The 21,656-nt window shown below is 42.0% G+C and overlaps 1 protein-coding gene across 1 annotated transcript in view; it reads right to left on the reverse strand.

Annotated features, from left to right (window-relative positions):
- Window positions 1-21,656, reverse strand: part of LOC128666725 (zinc finger protein OZF-like) — a 75,313-nt gene that overhangs the window by 13,404 nt on the left and 40,253 nt on the right. Inside the window, exon 5 of the mRNA XM_053721474.1 lies at window positions 18,438-18,506. Coding sequence (XP_053577449.1) covers window positions 18,438-18,506 — 69 coding nt within the window. The remainder of the gene's footprint in view (window positions 1-18,437; window positions 18,507-21,656) is intronic.

The raw sequence follows: 21,656 nt of genomic DNA on the forward strand, positions 1-21,656 counted from the left end.
CAAAAGTATCGAATTTGTAAAATTTGGCAAAAGTATGCAGTGAAGACCGCTGCCTTACAAATCTGTTCAACAGAAGCCTCATTCTTGAAAGCCCATGTTGAAGCCACAGCTCTGGTAGAATGAGCGGTAATTCGTTAAGGAGGCTGCTATCCAGCAGTCTCATAAGCCAATCGGATAATGCTTTTCAGCCAGAAGGAAAGAGAGGTAGCAGTCGCTTTTTGACCTCTCCTCTTACCAGAATAGACAACAAACAAGGATGATGTTTGTCTGAGATCTTTAGTTGCTTTTAAATAGAATTTTAAAGCACGAACCACATCAAGATTGTGTAACAGTCGTTCCTTCTTAGAAACTGGATTAGGGCACAGAGAAGGAACAATCATTTCCTGGTTAATATTCTTATTAGAAACCACTTTTGGAAGGAAACCAGGTTTGGTACGCAAAACAACCTTATCTGCATGGAACACCAGATAGGGTGAATTACACTGCAAAGCAGACAATTCTGAAACTCTTCGAGCAGAAGAAATAGCTACCAAAAACAAAACTTTCCAAGATAATAACTTAATATCTATGGAATGTAAAGGTTCAAACGGAACCCCTTGAAGAACTGAAAGAAAGAAATTCAGACTCCATGGAGGAGCCACAGGTTTATAGACAGGCTTGATTCTCACTAGAGCCTGTGCAAACGCCTGAACGTCTGGTACTGCTGCCAGACGCTTGTGTAACAGGATAGACAGAGCAGATATCTGTCCCTTTAAGGAACTAGCTGACAATCCTTTCTCCAATCCTTCTTGGAGAAAAGACAATATCATTGGAATCCTAATCTTACTCCACGAGTAACCCTTGGATTCACACCAACAAAGATATTTCCGCCATATCTTATGGTAAATTTTCCTGGTGACAGGCTTTCTGGCCTGGATCTATAACTGATTCAGAGAACCCACGCTTAGCTAGAATTAAGCGTTCAATCTCCAAGCAGTCAGTTGCAGAGAAACTAGATTTGGATGCTTGAATGGACCCTGTATTAGAAGATCCTGCCTCGAGGGCAGCTTCCATGGTGGAACCGATGACATGTACACTAGGTCTGCATACCAAGTCCTGCGTGGCCACGCAGGCGCTATCAGAATTACCGAAGCCTTCTCCTGTTTGATTCTGGCTACTAGCCGAGGGAAAAGAGGAAACGGTGGAAAGACATAAGCTAGACTGAAGGACCAAGGCGCTACTAGAGCATCTATCAATGCCGCCTTGGGGTCCCTGGACCTGGATCCGTAAAGGGGAAGTTTGGTGTTCTGACGGGACGCCATCAGATCCAATTCTGGAATGCCCCATAGCTGGGTCAGCTGAGCAAAAACCTCCGGGTGGAGTTCCCACTCCCCCAGGTGAAAAGTCTGGCGACTTAGAAAATCCGCCTCCCAGTTGTCTACTCCTGGGATGTGAATTGCAGATAGGTGGCAGGAGTGATCCTCCACCCATTTGATGATCTTGGTTACTTCCTTCATCACTAGGGAACTCTTTGTTCCCCCCTGATGACGCTACAGTCGTGATGTTGTCCGACTGAAATCTGATGAATTTGGCCTCCACTAGTTGAGGCCATGCCTGGAGCGTATTGAATATCGCTCTCAGTTCCAAAATGTTTATCGGGAGAAGAGATTCTTCCCGAGACCATAGGCCCTGAGCTTTCAGGGATTCCCAGACCGCACCCCAGCCTAACATACTGGCATCGGTCGTGACAATGATCCACTCCGGTCTGCGGAAGCACATTCCCTGAGACAGGTGATCCTGAGACAACCACCAGAGAAGAGAGTCTCTGGTTTTCTGGTCCATTTGTATTTGAGGAGACAAATCTGCATAATCCCCATTCCACTGTTTGAGCATGCACAGTTGCAGTGGTCTGAGATGAATTCGGGCAAAAGGGACAACGTCCATTGCCGCAACCATTAATCCGATTACCTCCATGCACTGAGCCACAGAAGGCCGAGGAATGGAATGAAGAACTCGGCAAGTAGTTAAAAACTTTGACTTCCTGACCTCTGTCAGAAATATTTTCATTTCTCAAGAGTCTATTAGTGTTCCCAGGAAGGGAACCCTTGTGAGCGGGGACAGAGAACTTTTTTCTACGTTCACCTTCCACCCGTGAGACCTTAGAAAGGCCAGAACAATGTCCGTATGAGCCTTGGCTCTGTGAAAAGACGACGTCTGTATTAAGATGTTGTCTAGGTAAGGTGCTACTGCAATGCCCCGCGGTCTTAGTACCGCTAGAAGGGACCCTAGCACCTTTGTGAAAATTCTGGGAGTGGTGGCCAACCCGAAAGGAAGGGCCACGAACTGGTAATGCGTGTCCAGAAAGGCGAACCTTAGGAACTGATGATGATCTTTGTGGATAGGAATATGTAGGTATGCATCCTTTAAATCCACGGTAGTCATATATTGACCTTCCTGGATCATCGGTAAGATTGTCCGAATGGTTTCCATTTTGAATGATGGAACTCTGAGGAATTTGTTTAGAATTTTTAGATCCAGGATTGGCCTGAAAGTTCCTTCCTTTTTGGGAACTACAAACAGGTTTGAGTAAAAGCCCAGTCCTTATTCTGCAATTGGAACTGGGTGTATCACTCCCATCTTTAGAAGATCTTCTACACAGCGTAAGAACGCCTGTTTCTTTGTCTGGTCTGAAGACAAACGAGAAATGTGGAACCTTCCCCTTGGAGGAGAGTCCTTGAATTCTAGAAGATACCCCTGAGCAACAATTTCTAATGCCCAGGGATCTGGAACATCTCTTGCCCAAGCCTGAGCAAAGAGAGAAAGTCTGCCCCCTACCAGATCCGGTCCCGGATCGGGGGCTACCCCTTCATGCTGTCTTAGTAGCAGCTGCAGGCTTCTTGGCCTGTTTACCCTTGTTCCAGCCCTGCAAAGGTTTCCAGGTTGCCTTGGGCTGTGAAGAGTTACCCTCTTGCTTTGCGGTCGCAGAGGTTGAAGCAGGACCGCTCCTAAAGTTGCGAAAGGAACGAAAATTAGCCTTGTTTTTAGCCTTAAAAAGCCTATCTTGCGGGAGGGCATGGCCCTTGCCCCCAGTGATATCCGAAATAATCTCTTTCAATTCGGGCCCGAAAAGTGTCTTTCCCTTGAAAGGAATATTCAGTAACTTTGTCTTAGACGACACATCGGCCAACCATGATTTAAGCCAAAGCGCTCTGCGCGCCATAATGGCAAAACCAGAATTTTTCGCCGCTAACTTAGCTAGTTGAAAAGCGGCATCTGTGATAAAAGAATTAGCCAGCTTTAACACCTTAATTCTATCCATAATTTCGTCATATGAGGTCTCCGTCTGGAGCGACTCCTCCAGCGCCTCAAACCAGAAAGCCGCTGCAGTAGTTACAGGAATAATGCAGGCAATAGGTTGGAGAAGGAACCCTTGTTGAACAAATATTTTCTTTAGTAAACCTTCTAATTTTTTATCCATAGGATCTTTGAACGCACAACTGTCTTCAATTGGTATGGTTGTGCGCTTAGCTAGGGTTGAAACTGCCCCCTCTACCTTAGGGACCGTCTGCCATGCGTCCCGCCTGGGATCAGTAATGGGGAACATTTACTTAAAGATAGGGGGGAACAAAGGGTACACCTGGTCTCTCCCACTCCCTATCCACAATATCCGCCACCCTCTTTGGGATCGGAAATCAGTGTATACAGGGACATCTAGATATTTGTCCATTTTACACAATTTCTCAGGGACCACCATGGGGTCACAATCATCCAGCGTAGCTAATACCTCCTTAAGCAGCACGCGGAGGTGTTCCAGCTTAAATTTAAACGCTAAGGAATCTGATTCCGCCCGCTGAGAAACCTTTTCAGTGTCAGAAATTTCTCCCTCAGACAGCACATCCCTCACCGACACTTCAGAGTGTTGTGAGGGTACAACAGATAAATCCTCCAAAGCTTCTGATTGCTCATCCTCTGTTCTCAAAACTGAGCTATCACGCTTTTTAGGAAAAACTGGCAGTTTGGATAAAAATGCTGCAAGGGAATTATGCATGACTGCTGCCAATTGTTGTAAGGTAATAGGGGCCAATGCGCTAGAGGTACTAGGCATCGCTTGCACGGGCGTAACTGGTGTCGACACATGGGGTGAGGAAGGAGGACTATCCTCGTTACCTTCTGTTAAAGAATCATCTTGGGCTACATTTTGAAGTGTCACTGCATGGTCTTTAAAATGTTTAGATACCTTAGCACACTTTAAACACAAATGTAAAGGGGGTACCGCCATGGCTATTAAACACATAGAACAAGGTCTATCTGTAGGCTCAGACATGTTAAACAGACTTAGACAGCACTCAAATACAGTAAAATACAATTTTTGAAAAAACGGTACTGTGCCTTTAAATAATAAAAAGCGCACACTTTTTTACTAAATCTCCAAAAATCATCCAATCTTTATGAAATTTTCACCATATGATCCTAATGCTTTGAAATTATTGCACAGTAAATTTCAAGTCAATTAACCCCTTACTGCCCAAACCGGAGCAAATTAAAGCTGGCAACCGGTTAGCAAACTACAGCACCATGCCACAGCCTCTGCTGTGGCCCTACCTTCCTTGGGATTAGTTTTGATCGAAAATAAGCCTCTCTGAAGTCCTCAGATAATCTCTGGACTCTTCACATGGAGATGCATGAAGCTGTCTGTAAAATCAACTGCGCAATTGAGTCGCAAATTTCAGGCCCCCTCCCTCTTCACTCTGGAGATGTAGGGCCTTCCCAAGCCAAAATAGGTGTCTAAATAGATGCCATGCGGAATAAACTCCAAAAAAGTGTTTCAAATGTAATATAAACTAGTATAAATATCAGATTTTTGTAATAAAATAATCGATTGCCCCTGAACAGTGTCCACCAGTGTTTGAGCCCTTTCAAATAAGCCTTCCTTCTATACTAAGTCTCAGAATATGGCTTACCTTTCCCACATGGGGATTCTTGTCAGTCTTCTAGCATTTCTAAGTCTTGACTAGAAAAAATGACTGAAACATACCTTAAAGCAGTTAAGCCTGCAAACTGTTCCCCCCAACTGAAGTTTTCTGGTACTCAACAGTCCTGTGTGGGAACAGCAATGGATTTTAGTTACAACATGCTAAAATCATTTTCCTCTCAGCAGAAATCTTCATCACTTTCTGCCACAGAGTAAATAGTACAAACCGGCACTATTTTAAAATAACAAACTCTTGATTGAAGAAATAAAAACTACAAATCTAACACCACATTCACTTTACCCTCCCGTGGAGATGCTACTTGTTAGAGCGGCAAAGAGAATGACTGGGGGGGCAGAGCCTGAGGGGGAGCTATATGGACAGCTCTGCTGTGTGCTCTCTTTGCCACTTCCTGTAGGGAATGAGAATATCCCACAAGTAAGGATGAATCCGTGGACTGGATACACCATGTAAGAGAAAAGTTCCTCTCTTCCCGCTCGTTCTGTGCAGAACCAGGACCGTACAGCGGGGCCAGCGCCTCTGGCATTCTCCATCTGAACTCAGCCTCTATGGTTACCGGTTACTGTGGCACTTCTCCTCTGTCAGCAGGAACAGTGTGGAAGAAGCAGATCCCACGGCTGCCAACCAATGTGACGGATATCACGGCTACCCCGACTGGGTAGCTCCGCCAAACGGGTCCTGCTTCCTCCCTGCTGACTGCAGTTATGTAGCTGGCAAGTGACCACAGCCTGTAGCCACCCCTGATGCCCGACAGCACCAGTACTCAGGGTCCCACCCTGTATCAGACTCCAGTTACCCAGACTGGGTAGCTCTGCCTGAGGGTCCTTCCTCTGCCTGGAACAGGCTGCTATGTAGCCCAGGAAAGTGATTCTAGCAGGAGCCCACCTAAATGACTAGACAGACTAGCATTCAGGTGAAATAAGAACTGCCTTTATTGGGACAAACACACATCTTGATAAAACAGGGAGACAATGCCACAGTTTTCCCGCCATTCAAGACTGACTGGCGCCTCCATAGCAACCATAGTCCCACAGAATCCCAGGACACAGTGGTGACGGTTTTGGGGTGATCCCGGGGGAGCGGCGGCACAGGGTGTCATTTGGAAGCTCTCGGTCCCCAGATGCCGCAGTCCAAAAAGCAGCGTGATTCATTAATTGGGGACCGGAGATACAGCCCATTGAAGTTATGGGGGTAGGGGTGTCCAAAACCCCCGGTTCCCAAAGCAGCTCCACTCCGGTAATTCCCCCACCTCTTGTCCTTCCTAGGGGCTACTAATCCTAAAAAGAGCGGAGCTCTGGGGCACATGGTTGCTGGAGCGACCAGGGATAAAGTTAGCGGGTGTCCTGCTGTCCTGTGGCCGACCGGCAGTTCCAGGAGCCTGAGAGGGGTTAGGCGGGTGTCCGTGGTGAGGCAGCCGACCGGAAGTTCCAGGGGCCGGCCAGCCTAGGAGGGTTTTCCTGGTCATACACCAGCTTTGCACAAGACAAGCAAACCAAAGCTTCCAGGGATTGTGGTTGCTCTGAGGAGCCCAAAACCACTGAGAAACAACAAGGGTGAGGTGGTAGGGGGTAGCCTTAGTTGTCTGGTATTCGTGACAAATACTATGTTGCAGGCTCGTAAATCTGTTTCTAGAAAGATTTATTATCGAGTTTGGAAGACTTACATTTCATGATGTTCTAAAAGAATGCCAAGAGAATTTATGAGAAGAATTCCTAGAATTTTACAGTTTCTTCAGGATGGTTTGGATAAAGTTTTGTCTGCAAGTTCCTTGAAAGGACAACTCTCTGCTCTTTGTTTTATTTCACAGAAAGATTGCTAAACTTCCTGATATTCATTGTTTTGTGCAGGCTTTGGTTCGTATCAAGCCTGTCATTAAATCAATCTCTCCTCCTTGGAGTCTTAATTTGGTTTTGAAGGTGTTACAGGCTCCTCCGTTTGAGCCTATGCATTCTTTGGATATACAAACTACTTTCTTGAAAAATGTTGTTTCATTTGGCCATCTCTTCTGCTAGAAGAATTTCTGAATTATCCGCTCTCTCTTGTGAATCTCCTTTTCTGATTTTTCATCTGGATAAGGCAGTTTTGCGGACTTCATTTAAATTCTTACCTAAGGTTGTGAATTCTAACAAAATTAATAGAGAAATTGTTGTTCCTTCCTTGTGTCCTAATCCTAAGAATTCTTTGGAGAGATTTTTACATTCTTTGGATGTGGTGAGAGCTCTAAAATATTATGTTGAAGCTACTAAAGATTTCAGGAAGACTTCTAGTCTATTTGTTATCTTTTCTGGTTCTAGGAAAGGTCAGAAGGCTTCTGCCGTTTCTTTGGCTTCGTGGTTAAAGCTTTTGATTCATCAAGCTTATTTGGAGTCGGGTCAAGCCCCACCTCAGAGAATTACAGCTCATTCTACTAGATCAGTTTCCACTTCCTGGGCTTTTAAGAATGAGGCTTCAGTTGATCAGATTTACTTGGTCTTCTTTGCATACATTTACTAAATTCTACCATTTTGATGTATTTGCTTCTTCTGAAGCAGTTTTTGGTAGAAAAGTTCTTCAGACAGCTGTTTCAGTTTGATTCTTCTGCTTTTGATTTAAGTTTTTTCCTCACATTTATGAGAATTAACTTATATTTTGGGTTGTGGATTCATTTTTTCAGCGGAAAATGGCTGTTTTTATTTTTATCCCTCCCTCTCTAGTGAATCTTGCTTGGAGTTCCACATATTGGGTATTGCTATCCCATACGTCACTAGCTCATGGACTATTGCCAATTACATGAAAGAAAACATAATTTATGTAAGAACTTACCTGATAAATTCATTTCTTTCATATTAGCAAGAGTCCATGAGCTAGTGAAGTATGGGATATACATTCCTACCAGGAGGGGCAAAGTTTCCCAAACCTCAAAATGCCTATAAATACACCCCTCACAACACCCACAAATCAGTTTAACGAATAGCCAAGAAGTGGGGTGATAAGAAAAAAGTGCGAAAGCATAAAAAATAAGGAATTGGAATAATTGTGCTTTATACAAAAAAATCATAACCACCACAAAAAAGGGCGGGCCTCATGGACTCTTGCTGATATGAAAGAAATGAATTTATCAGGTAAGTTCTTACATAAATTATGTTTTCTTTCATTTAATTAGCAAGAGTCCATGAGCTAGTGACGTATGGGATAATGAATACCCAAGATGTGGATCTTCCACGCAAGAGTCACTAGAGAGGGAGGGATAAAATAAAGACAGCCAATTTCGCTGAAAAATAATCCACACCCAAAACAAAGTTTAAATCTTATAATGAAAAAAACTGAAAATATAAGCAGAAGAATCAAACTGAAACAGCTGCCTGAAGTACTTTTCTACCAAAAACTGCTTCAGAAGAAGAAAACACATCAAAATGGTAGAATTTAGTAAAAGTATGCAAAGAAGACCAAGTTGCTGCTTTGCAAATCTGATCAACCGAAGCTTCATTCTTAAATGCCCAGGAAGTAGAGACTGACCTAGTCGAATGAGCTGAAATCCTTTGAGGCGGAGTTCTACCCGACTCAACATAAGCATGATGAATCAAAGACTTTAACCAAGATGCCAAAGAAATGGCAGAAGCCTTCTGACCTTTCCTAGAACCGGAAAAGATAACAAATAGACTAGAAGTCTTTCTGAAATCTTTAGTAGCTTCAACATAATATTTAAAAGCTCTAACTACATCCAAAGAATGCAACAATCTTTCCTTAGAGTTCTGAGGATTAGGACACAATGAAGGAACCACAATTTCTCTACTAATGTTGTTAGAATTCACAACCTTAGGTAAAAATTTAAATGAAGTTCGCAACACCGCCTTATCCTGATGAAAAATCAGAAAAGGAGACTCACAAGAAAGAGCAGATAATTCAGAAACTCTTCTAGCAGAAAAGATGGCCAAAAGAAACAAAACTTCCCAAGAAAGTAATTTAATATCCAGCGAATGCATAGGTTCAAACGGAGGAGCTTGAAGAGCCCCCAGAACCAAATTCAAACTCCAAGGAGGAAAAATTGACTTAATAACAGGTTTTATACGAACCAAAGCCTGTACAAAACAATGAATATCAGGAAGACTAGCAATCTTTCTGTGAAAAAGAACAGAAAGAGCAGAGATTTGTCCTTTCAAGGAACTTGCAGACAAACCCTTATCCAAACCATCCTGAAGAAACTGTAAAATTCTAGGAATTCTAAAAGAATGCCAAGAAAAATGATGAGAAGAACACCAAGAAATGTAAGTCTTCCAGACTCGATAATATATCCTCCAAGATACAGATTTACGAGCCTGCAACATAGTATTAATTACGGAGTCAGAGAAACCTCTATGACTGAGAATCAAGCGTTCAATCTCCATACCTTCAAATTTAAGGATTTGAGATCCTGATGGAAAAAAGGACCTTGCGATAGAAGGTCTGGTCTTAACGGAAGAGTCCACGGTTGGCAAGTAGCCATCCGAACAATATCCGCATACCAAAACCTGTGAGGCCATGCTGGAGCCACCAGCAGAACAAACGAACGCTCCTTTAGAATTTTGGAAATCCCTCTTGGAAGAAGAACTAGAGGCGGAAAGATATAAGCAGGATGATACTTCCAAGGAAGTGACAATGCATCCACTGCTTCCGCCTGAGGATCCCCGGATCTGGACAGATACCTGGGAAGCTTCTTGTTTAGATGAGAAGCCATCAGATCTATTTCTGGAAGTCCCCACATTTGAACAATCTGAAGAAAGACCTCTGGGTGAAGAGACCATTCGCCCGGATGTAACGTTTGGCGACTGAGATAATCCGCTTCCCAATTGTCTATACCTGGGATATGAACCGCAGAAATTAGACAGGAGCTGGATTCCGCCCATACAAGTATTCGAGATACTTCTTTCATCGCCAGAGGACTGTGAGTCCCTCCTTGATGATTGACATATGCCACGGTTGTGACATTGTCCGTCTGGAAACAAATGAACGACTCTCTCTTTAGAAGAGGCCACGACTGAAGAGCTCTGAAAATTGCACGGAGTTCCAAAATGTTGATTGGTAATCTCGCCTCCTGAGATTCCCAAACCCCTTGTGCTGTCAGAGACCCCCATACAGCTCCCCAACCTGTCAAACTTGCATCTGTTGAGATCACAGTCCAGGTTGGAAGAACAAAAGAAGCCCCCTGAACTAAACGATGGTGGTCTGTCCACCACGTCAGAGAGTGTCTTACAATCCGTTTTAAAGATATTAATTGAGATATCTTTGTATAATCCCTGCACCACTGGTTCAGCATACAGAGCTGAAGAGGTCGCATGTGAAAACGAGCAAAGGGGATCGCGTCCGATGCAGCAGTCATAAGACCTAGAATTTCCATGCATAAGGCTACCGAAGGGAATGATTGAGACTGAAGACATGGACACTGAATCTATCTGGAAACCTAAAAAGGTTACCCTTGTCTGAAGAATCAACAAACTCTTTGGTAAATTGATCCTCCAACCATGTTCTCGAAGAAACGATACAAGTCGATTCGTATGAGATTCTGCTAAATGTGAAGACTGAGCAAGTACCAAGATATTGTCCAAATAAGGAAATACCACAATACCCTGTTCTCTGATTACAGATAGAAGGGCACCGAGAACCTTTGTAAAAATCCTTGGAGCTGTTGCTAGGCCAAACGGCAGAGCCACAAACTGGTAATGCTTGTCTAGGAAAGAGAATCTCAGAAACTGATAGTGATCTGAATGAATCGGAATATGCAGATATGCATCTTGTAAATCTATTGTGGACATATAATGCCCTTGCTGAACAAAAGGCAGAATAGTCCTTATAGTAACCATTTTGAATGTTGGTATCCTTACATAACGATTCAATATTTTTAAATCCAAAACTGGTCGGAAGGAATTCTCCTTCTTTGGTACAATGAAGAGATTTGAGTAAAACCCCAGCCCCTGTTCCAGAACTGGAACTGGCATAATTACTCCAGCCAACTCTAGATCTGAAACACATTTCAGAAATGCTTGAGCCTTCACTGGATTTATTGGGACACGGGAAAGAAAAAATCTTCTTGCAGGAGGCCTTATCTTGAAGCCTATTCTGTACCCTTGTGAAACAATGTTCTGAATCCAAAGATTGTGAATCGAATTGATCCAAATCTCTTTGAAAAATCGTAATCTGCCCCCTACCAGCTGGGCTGGAATGAGGGCCGCACCTTCATGTGGACTTGGGAGCTGGCTTTGGCTTTCTAAAAGGCTTGGATTTATTCCAGACTGGAGATGGTTTCCAAACTGATACCGCTCCTGTAGGGGAAGGATCAGGCTTTTGTTCCTTATTGTGATGAAAGGAACGAAAACGATTAGCAGACCTAAATTTACCTTTAGATTTTTTATCCTGTGGTAAAAAAGTTCCTTTTCCCCCAGTAACAGTTGAAATAATAGAATCCAACTGTGAACCAAACAATTTATTACCCAGGAAAGAAAGGGAAAGCAAAGTTGACTTAGAAGACATATCAGCATTCCAAGTTTTAAGCCATAAAGCTCTTCTAGCTAAAATAGCTAAAGACATATACCTGACATCAACCCTAATGATATCAAAGATGGCATCACAAATAAAATTATTAGCATGTTGAAGAAGATTAACAATGCTATGAGTATTATGATCTGTTACTTGTTGTGCTAAAGCTTCCAACCAGAAAGTTGAAGCTGCAGCAACATCCGCTAAAGATATAGCAGGTCTAAGAAGATTACCTGAACATAAGTAAGCTTTTCTTAGAAAGGATTCAATTTTCCTATCTAAAGGATCCTTAAAGGAAGTACTATCTGCCATAGGAATAGTAGTACGTTTAGCAAGAGTAGAGATAGCCCCATCAACCTTAGGGATTTTGTCCCAAAACTCTAATCTGTCAGATGGCACAGGATATAATTGCTTAAACCGTTTGGAAGGAGTAAATGAATTACCCAAATTATTCCATTCCCTGGAAATCACTTCAGAAATAGCATCAGGGACGGGAAAAACCTCTGGAATAACTACAGGAGGTTTAAAAACCGAATTCAAACGTTTAGATTTAGTATCAAGAGGACCAGATTCCTCTATTTCTAATGCAATTAAGACTTCTTTAAGCAAAGAACGAATAAATTCCATTTTAAATAAATATGAGGATTTATCAGTATCAACCTCTGAAACAGAATCCTCTGAACTAGAAGAATCATTATCAGAATCAGAATGATGATGTTCATTTAAAAATGCATCTGAAAAATGAGAAGTTTTAAAAGACCTTTTACGTTTACTAGAAGGAGGAATAACAGACATAGCCTTCTTAATAGATTTAGAAACAAAATCTCTTATGTTAACAGGAACACCCTGAATATTAGATGTTGATGGAACAGCAACAGGTAATGGAACATTACTAAAGGAAATATTATCTGCATTAACAAGTTTGTCATGACATTCATTACAAACAACAGCTGGAGGAACAGTTACCACAAGTTTACAACAAATACATTTAACTTTGGCAGATCCAGCATCAGGCAGCAATTTTCCAGAAGTATCTTCTGAATCAGGGTCAATCTGAGACATCTTGCAATATGTAATAGAAAAAACAACATATAAAGCAAAATTGATCAAATTCCTTAAAAGACAGTTTCAGGAATGGGAAAAAATGCCAATGAACAAGCTTCTAGCAAGCAGAAGCAAATAAACAATGAAACTTAAATAATGTGGAGACAATAATGACGCCCATATTATTTGGCGCCTAAATGCTTTAAGCGCCAAAAATGACGCCACATCCGGTGACGCCGACATTTTTGGCGCAAAAACGTCAAAAAAATGATGCAACTTCCGGCGACAAGTATGACGCCGGAAATGACAAAGAAAATTTTTTTTTTTATTTTTTTTTTTTTTTTTTTTAATTTTAATGCTTTTATTGAGATTTTTCCAGGGTATACATAGAATAACAATAAAGAAACATTCAAAACAACAACAATTATTGCAATAGATGAAACATTGTTACAATTATGCCACTATTCTTAGGACAGTAAAGCTCGAGGTTAGCTATTACTATTGGTTTGAATGACAAATACCAATCAGCTGCCGTCTATGTATGTAGATTATCTATGAGTGAGGTATTAGTAAGAGTGGCCGCCTCCCACCTGTTTTGAATTAGCTACATTACGTAGCTGTATTGGTGTTCTGGTTATGGAGAGTGTGATCAGTAGTTAAGGGGTTGTGAGGGAATGAATTGTTACTGGCTATTTATATATTCTTCCCATAAGAATATTATGTTGTGAAATTCTTCTACTCGTTTAGTGCGGGTATAGTGGTACTTTTCCAGTTGAAGATAGTGTGTGACTTTTGTTTTCCAAACTGCAGGAGATGGTAGGTTTGTTTTTTTCCAATTAAGTGGTATTAGTCTCTTTGCTGAATTGATCGCTATAGTGAGGAGGGTTCGTTTTAATTTACATGTAATTTTGGGGAATTTGTTGAAGAGAAAAACCCAGGGCGTGAACGGGAGTGATGCCCCCAGAACCTTTTCGATTTCTGGTTTAAGGGAGTGCCAATATGATGTTACTATCGGGCAGGTCCACCAGATGTGTGCAAAAGTTGCCGGTTCCCCACAATCTCTCCAACACATGGTGGACGTGTTGGGAAGTAACTGGTGTAGTCGAACAGGTGTATAGTACCATCTACTTAATAATTTTATATTCATCTCCAGCATCGAAATAGAAGATGAGGCTTTTGTCATTTGCTGGAAAATTATGGTCCAGTCTTGAAAGTCTAGGGTGGTTTCGAGGTCTGCTTCCCATTTAGCTATGTATGTGGGGGGTGTCGCGTGTGACACCTGCGACAACATTTTATATGTTAACGATAAGATTCCCCTCTGTGGATGAGGTTGGAAGCATATTGTTTCAAATTGGGAGAGGCGTCTTTTCAATTGTGGTCTGAAAGGATGTGTTGATAGAAAGTGTTTCAGCTGTGTGTAAGTAAACCAGTTTTGGAAATGTGTACCGAGGGTGTCGCAAATGACCTGTTGCGGTTGAATTTCTCTATCGTTATATAGAAGGTGATGTGGGATTGAGCTTTGTAGGGAGGTGGTAAGGTGGGCTGTGTTGGGTGTCTTTATCAAGGAGGAGAACGGTGTATTTTTGCTGACTGGGACAAAGAAAATTTTTGCGCCAAAAAAGTCTGCGCCAAGAATGACGCAATAAAATGAAGCATTTTTAGCCCCCGCGAGCCTAACAGCCCACAGGAAAAAAGTTCAAATTTTTAAGGTAAGAAAAATAGATTATTCATATGCATTATCCCAAATAATGAAACTGACTGTCTGAAATAAGGAATGATGAACATCCTGAATCAAGGCAAATAAATGTTTAAACACATATATTTAGAAATTTATATAAAAGTGCCCAACCATAGCTTAGAGTGTCACAAAAATAAGACTTACTTACCCCAGGACACTCATCTACATGTAGTAGAAAGCCAAACCAGTACTGAAACGAGAATCAGTAGAGGTAATGGTATATATAAGAGTATATCGTCGATCTGAAAAGGGAGGTAAGAGATGAATCTCTACGACCGATAACAGAGAACCTATGAAATAGGCCCTGTAGAAGGAGATCATTGAATTCAAATAGGCAATACTCTCTTCACATCCCTCTGACATTCACTGCACACTGAGAGGAAAACCGGGCTCCAGCCTGCTGCGAAGTGCATATCAACGAAGAATCTAGCACAAACTTACTTCACCACCTCCATGGGAGGCAAAGTTTGTAAAACTGATTTGTGGGTGTGGTGAGGGGTGTATTTATAGGCATTTTGAGGTTTGGGAAACTTTGCCCCTCCTGGTAGGAATGTATATCCCATACGTCACTAGCTCATGGACTCTTGCTAATTACATGAAAGAAACATAATTTATGCAAGAACCTACCTGATAAATGCATTTCTTTCATATTGGCAAGAGTCCATGAGGCCCCACGTTTTTTTATGGTGGTTATGATTTTTTTGTATAAAGCACAATTATTTCCAAATTCCTTTTTCAATGAAATATTACTCCTTTCTTTATCACCCCACGTCTTGGCTATTTGTTAAACTGAATTGTGGGTGTGGTGAGGGGTGTATGTATAGGCATTTTGAGGTTTGGGAAACTTTGCCCCTCCTGGTAGGATTGTATATCCCATACGTCACTAGCTCATGGACTAAGGTAAGGTAAGTTCTTACATAAATTATGTTTTTCTTCTTAAACGGGGAGAGTCCACAGCTGCATTCATTACTTTTGGGAAAACAATACCCAAGCTATAGAGGAAGGGAAGGAAGGAAAAAATCCCAGATCCCTAACTGTATGGAGTCCAAGGGACCAATAAAAACGCCCCAACCCTGGCAATCTAGAGGGACAAAGGTAGTCTCCCTTACACAGAGTGCAAACCCGCCCTCAAGATGGAGAGATCGATGGATAAAAACCACCCCCGGGAGCCGCTAAAAAACAGCACCATAACATCTTATTATGCTCCAGAGGAAGCCACAGGCTTCCCTCAAGAGGACTAAGCGGACGCAAGCCGCCAACACTAGCTAATCAAAGGCTAGTAAACTGCACCAGGACTCTCACAGAGAAAAACTCCAAAGAAGTGCAGAGCAAATCCTTCCCAGAAACAAAAAATGGGGACGTAAGGACAGAACCCAAAAGCCAGCAGAGGAAAGCTTTCTGCTGAGGTAAGAAAATATGCAAAGCCTCCCACCCAAGGGAGGCCCACAAAATCTATTGCTGATACACGGTCAAGGCTCAACAGAGCAGTCGGAACCACTCCGAGGCAAACGGACCCAGCACCAAGCGACTGGCAAATGTCCGAAAGGACAAGGGAATTAAAAATTCCTCTAACCACCCTCAGGAAGGAAAAGGATGGGATCCCCAACCATCTCCCTTCCCGAAGAGAAGGGACCCTATACTAAAAACAGAAATGGCATGACACCAGAAATCCAGCTGATATCCTGCACAGGAGGCAGGGAAGACCCCACAGAACAGAGGAAGAAAATACCTTTAGGGCACCAGAAGGACATGAGGACGTTCTGGAAACGAAAACACTGGGCCATCCAGATCCAATCTAAGGGATCTGGACCCCGAAAACCTAAAATGTCCAGTCAAAGATAAGAACAGGACAAGAAAACCGGACACCCGGAACCAGCTTCAAAACTAATAAACCCAGAGGAACCAACGGGTTACCCAATCCGGAGAAGACTTCGCGTAAGTATCCCAGAGACGGAGAGCTTAACCCCTAAAGGCTCAAGGGACAACACCCGCTAAGTCTAAAGACTAAGGTAAACTTACGAGAGAACAGAGCTCAAAACCTAGAAAATCTAGTTCAAGAAAATAAATAGTCTCCAAAGATCCACTCGTGATCAACATCCCAGAAATCCCTAAAGCCGAGGAATGTAAGATCAAGAGCATCCCAAATTGCTGGCGAGCGACAGATAAAATAAAAACCGCTTAAGCAGGGGGAACCGCAGGAAAAAGGAGACAACACAATCTCCAGAGCGCCAAAATTATGGTAGCAGACGAAATACCGTAGGGGGAAGAAAAAAGCCAAAAGGCCCGAGCTTCCAGAACAGATGACCAGAAAACCAGCCCCAAGAAAGGAAATATAAAAGAGGCACAAACAACCTTGACCCTTTAAGGAAGAGGTACCGTCGCCAACGGATTCAAAAAGGACAATCCAAGAAAAAATACCAATAGAGGAGACGAGTAATTGCCACCTAAACTTGGTACCAACGATCTGAACCTCCAACCCTGTTGGGAAGGAGAAAATGCTAGTTCCCGAACCAAAGTCAGGAACCCCCCAAAGAAAGCTTTAGCAGGATCTGAGCTCGGTAACCCCACCAGCCATCAGGAATAGGACATTGAGGACTGAGCACAATCCCCTCTGATGCCCAACCCAAAGGAATAAACGAGGACCGGCCTGGTGTCTAGGAACGAAAGGCCTCCTATAACATACAAAACCAAGAAACCAAACTCTTCACCAGAGTAAGCAACTCAGCACCCCAACCGGGCCAGCCGGTTACAACAGGCACCAAGTGGTAGATACGGACCTCAAGGAACAGAAAAACTAGTGCCCGACCAAGACCAGCCTGATACAAAGGGCACCCTAGAACTTGTCCAAGGCCATAGAAAAGTTGAAGCCCTAGTAGGGAAAACCAAAAAAAAATATAGACATAACAATGTCCTAACATTATTTAACTTCCGTGGAAGTGCCAAAGAGACCACAAAATCGCTAGTATCAAATCCCAGAGAAAAAATGTTTTCCAAAAGAAAAAACTATAACAGAAATTAGCTTTTTTAAAAGAAAATCAAATACATCCTAACCGGATCAAAGTTAATGAGGCCCCGCAGGCGAACGCCCAAGAAGAATGGACACATTAACAGGACCAGCCGGTCAGAGACCCAATTCTTCCGAAGCTCTGAACTGGAATAAGATACCTCAAAAAAAGAAACAAATGGAGACGACAAGGAGATTGACTTCATCCCCCTTCGTCTAACCCTGCTTGTCATCTGGATCCATCGACCCATTAGGACAGGGACCCTCCAGCACTGCCAAAACATGCCTCAGCAGGACATGAAGGCACGCCAGTCAATAAAGAAAGGATGAAAAGATCAGTCCACAGCACTTATTAAAATGTTCACTTTATTGGAATCTGATGAACACGAATAAAAGGTGACGTTTTTGGAGTTGCCTGCTTAATGATTAAGTAAGGCAACTCCGAAACGTCACCTTTTATTCATGTTCACCCGTTTCCAATAAAGTGAACATTTTAATAAGTGCTGTGGACCGATCTTTTCATCATTGCTGTTGTTTGGGGATTTGGCATTTGTCCCCAGGTCTTCACGAGCATTAACCCACAGGTGCTGTATCCATCTACCAATACATAGTCTATAAAGAAAGGCAAGACTTACCTCCGCCGGGGCCACTGATGACCCTGGCCCCGAGGCTTGGACCCCTGAAGCCTCAGAGGAAACCTCTTCCCCAGAGGGATGATCTGATCCAAACGATCCCATGCCTGACGAGTCCTGGTAAACGATAGATATGGCAATGCGGAACAGTGTCGTAACTTCTGGAGGAAACAAGCCGCCTTCTGGAGAAGGGTCAACAGAATTTGGGACACCTGCTTGCGTAGCAAGAGAAGGTTCTAGGGCGCGCACCTCGTGGGATATGGGATCCTCAGGAGCGGATGGCTCGGCGGACACAGCGCTATTTGCTGTGAGATGACGTTTCCACCTCTTAGCCAATAGCCGTGCGGTCCAACTGGCGCCAAGCCAGATAGCCTGCACGGCTATTGGCTAAGAGGTTTTAACGTCGCCTCTCAGCAAAATAGCGTTGTCCCTGGATTTTCTTATTACCTGTGACATCATCATGCACACATTTCATGACAGCACAGACAGCTCATTAAAAAAACACAAAAGATGACTTTTAAGATCTACTGTTATAAAACATTTAGTATAACATTACTTACCGTCGGAAATTGGGAAACTGTACTCATATGGCTCATTGTTCCACTCAGTCTTTGTAACAAGGTCATATCCTGTATAGACATAAATGGTTATGTGAATAAGAAACCATTAAAGGGCACCAAACAATAATTAGATGGTGACTCATGTCAGACATACGCAACACACACAATTAGGAATACACTGTGTGATTATTTCTTTTAAACACATACAGCTAGATTACAAGTCTGTGCATTCGTCTTTTAATGCTGAAAATATGGTATTTTCAGCGTTAAAACAGCAATGCAGCCATTACAAGTCTTGTCGGTATAGGTGTACCGCAAGCCTTTTAGCCTGTAATGCAACATCAGTACCGTACTCGTAAAAATGACGTTTTTTTTCATGGGATTCCCATAACACTGCCATTAAGAGTTTTGCGGTAAGGCTAAAAAAACGGCGTTACAGCCTAAAACGACAAGATCCGTAACACCATCTAAAAGCAGTAGTTATGAGTTTTACGCTACAAATCTGTAACATAATACTTATAACTAAACTGCTACAAAGTACACTAAAACCCATAAACTACCTATTAACCCCTAAACCGAAGCACCCCTGCATCGCAAACACTATTTAAATATTATTAACCCCTAATCTGCTATCCGCCCACATCGCCCCCTCTATACTAAAGTTATTAAGCCCTACACCGCCGCCACTATTATAAACCTATTAACCCCTAAACCGCAAGCCACCCACAACGAAATATACTAAAGTAAACTATTAACCCCTAAACCGAAACCCCCCACATCGCAATAAACTAAATTAAACTAGTAACCCCTAAACCTAACGCCCCCCTAACTTTAGATTAAAATTACAATTTCCCTAACAAATTAAATTAAAATTTACCTGTCAAATTAAAAAAACTAAGTTTAAACTAATATAACTATTAAACTAAAATTAAACGAACTACCAATTAACCCCTTGATGACCGGACCATTTTTCAATTTTCTTACCCTTTAAGGACAAGGGCTATTTTTACATTTCTGCAGTGTTTGTGTTTAGCTGTAATTTTACTCATTTACTGTACCCACACATATTAAATACCGTTTTTCTCGCCATTAAATTGACTTTCTAAATATACCATTATTTTCATCATATCTTATAATTTACTATAAAAAAAATTATAAAATATGAGGAAGAAATGAAAAAAAAACACACTTTTTCTAACTTTGACCCCCAAAATCTGTTACACATCTTCAACCACCAAAAAACACCCATGCTAAATAGTTTCTAAATGTTGTCCTGAGTTTAGAAATACCCAATGTTAACATGTTCTTTGCTTTTTTTGCAAGTTATAGGGCAATAAATACAAGTAGCACTTTGCTATTTCCAAACCACTTTTTTTTAAAAATTAGCGCTAGTTACATTGGAACACTGATATCTGTCAGGAATACCTGAATATCCCTTGACATGTATGTATATATATATATATATATATATATATATATATATATATATATATATATATATATATATATATATATATATATATTTTTTTTTTTTTTTTTTAGAAGACAACCCAAAGTATTGATCTAGGCCCATTTTGGTATATTTCATGCCACCATTTCACCGCCAAATGAGATCAAATTAAAAAAAAAAATTTCACACATTTTGTCACAAACGTTAGGTTTCCCACTGAAATTATTTACAAACAGCTTATGCAATTATGGCACAAATGGTTGTAAATGCTTCCCTGGGATCCCCTTTGTTCAGAAATAGCAGACTTATATGGCTTTACGGTTGCTTTTTGGTAATTAGAAGGCCGCTAAATGCCGCTGCGCACCACACGTGTTTTATGCCCAGCAGTGAAGGGGTTAATTAGGGAGCATGTAGGGAGCATGTAGGGTTAATTTTAGCTTTAGTGTAGTGTAGTAGACAACCCCAAGTATTGATCTAGGCCCATTTTGGTATATTTCATGCCACCATTTCACCGCCAAATGCGAGCAAATAAAAAAAAAACTTTAAATTTTTCACAATTTTAGGTTTCTCACTGAAATTATTTACAAACAGCTTGTGCAATTATGGCACAAATTGTTGTAAATGCTTCTCTGGGATCCCCTTTGTTCAGAAATAGCAGACTTATATGGCTTTGGAGTTGCTTTTTGGTAATTAGAAGGCCGCTAAATGCTGCTGCGTACAACACGTGAATTATGCCCAGCAGTGAAGGAGTTAATTAGGTAGCTTGTAGGGCGCTGGCAGGGTTAATTTTAGCTTCAGTGTAGAGATCAGCCTCACACCTGACACATCCCACCCCCTGATCCCTCCCAAACAGCTCTCTTCCCTCCCCCACCCCACAATTGTCCCCGCCATCTTAAGTACTGGCAGAAAGTCTGCCAGTACTAAATAAAAGGAGTTTTTTTTATTTTATTTTTTTTAAAAATGTATTCAGCTGTAATGGAGCCCTGTCTCACCCCCAACCTCCCTGATCCCCCACCAAACAGCTCTATAACCCTCCCTGCTACTTAATTGCCGCCATCTTGGGTACTGGCAGCTGTCTGCCAGTACCCAGTTTGCCCCCAAAAACAGTATTATCAAACTTTTCTGTAGTGTAGCAGACCCCCTCAATACCCCAACCCCCCCTCCCAGATCCTTTTATATATGTATATATTTTATTTTATTTTTAAACGTTTTTAACTTTTTATTTTTAACTTTTTTTCATTGGTGTCAGTGGCTAATGTGCGCGCGCGCCCCCCGCCCCGCACAGTCCCGGCACCCTACGTGCACATTGCAGTTACAGGAACCGGATGCCAGGTAGCGATGGGCCGCCTCCTTGCTACGCTCCCACCCGGACAACAGCACCATCGTTACCAGTGCAGAGAGGGCCACAGAGTGGCTCTCTCTGCATCGGAGGCTTGTAAAAAGGTATTGCAGGATGCCTCCATATCGAGGCATCACTGCAATACCCTGAGAGCTGCTGGAAGCGATTGCGATCGCTTCCAGCACTCTGTTAGACAACTGACGTACCAGGTACGTCTATTGTCATTAACAGTTAGTTTTTGCATGACGTACCTGGTACGTCAGTTGTCATTAAGGGGTTAAATTAAACTACACATTAAAAAAATCCTACCACTACTATAAAAATTACAAACTATCTAAATACAAAAAATAAAAAAGACTAAATTACAAAAAATAACAAACACTAAAGTACGAAAAATAACAAACAAAATGATCCAAAATAAAAAAGAATT

Source organism: Bombina bombina, chromosome 7 (assembly GCF_027579735.1).
Source record: "Bombina bombina isolate aBomBom1 chromosome 7, aBomBom1.pri, whole genome shotgun sequence".
Classification (NCBI taxonomy): Eukaryota; Metazoa; Chordata; class Amphibia; order Anura; family Bombinatoridae; genus Bombina; species Bombina bombina.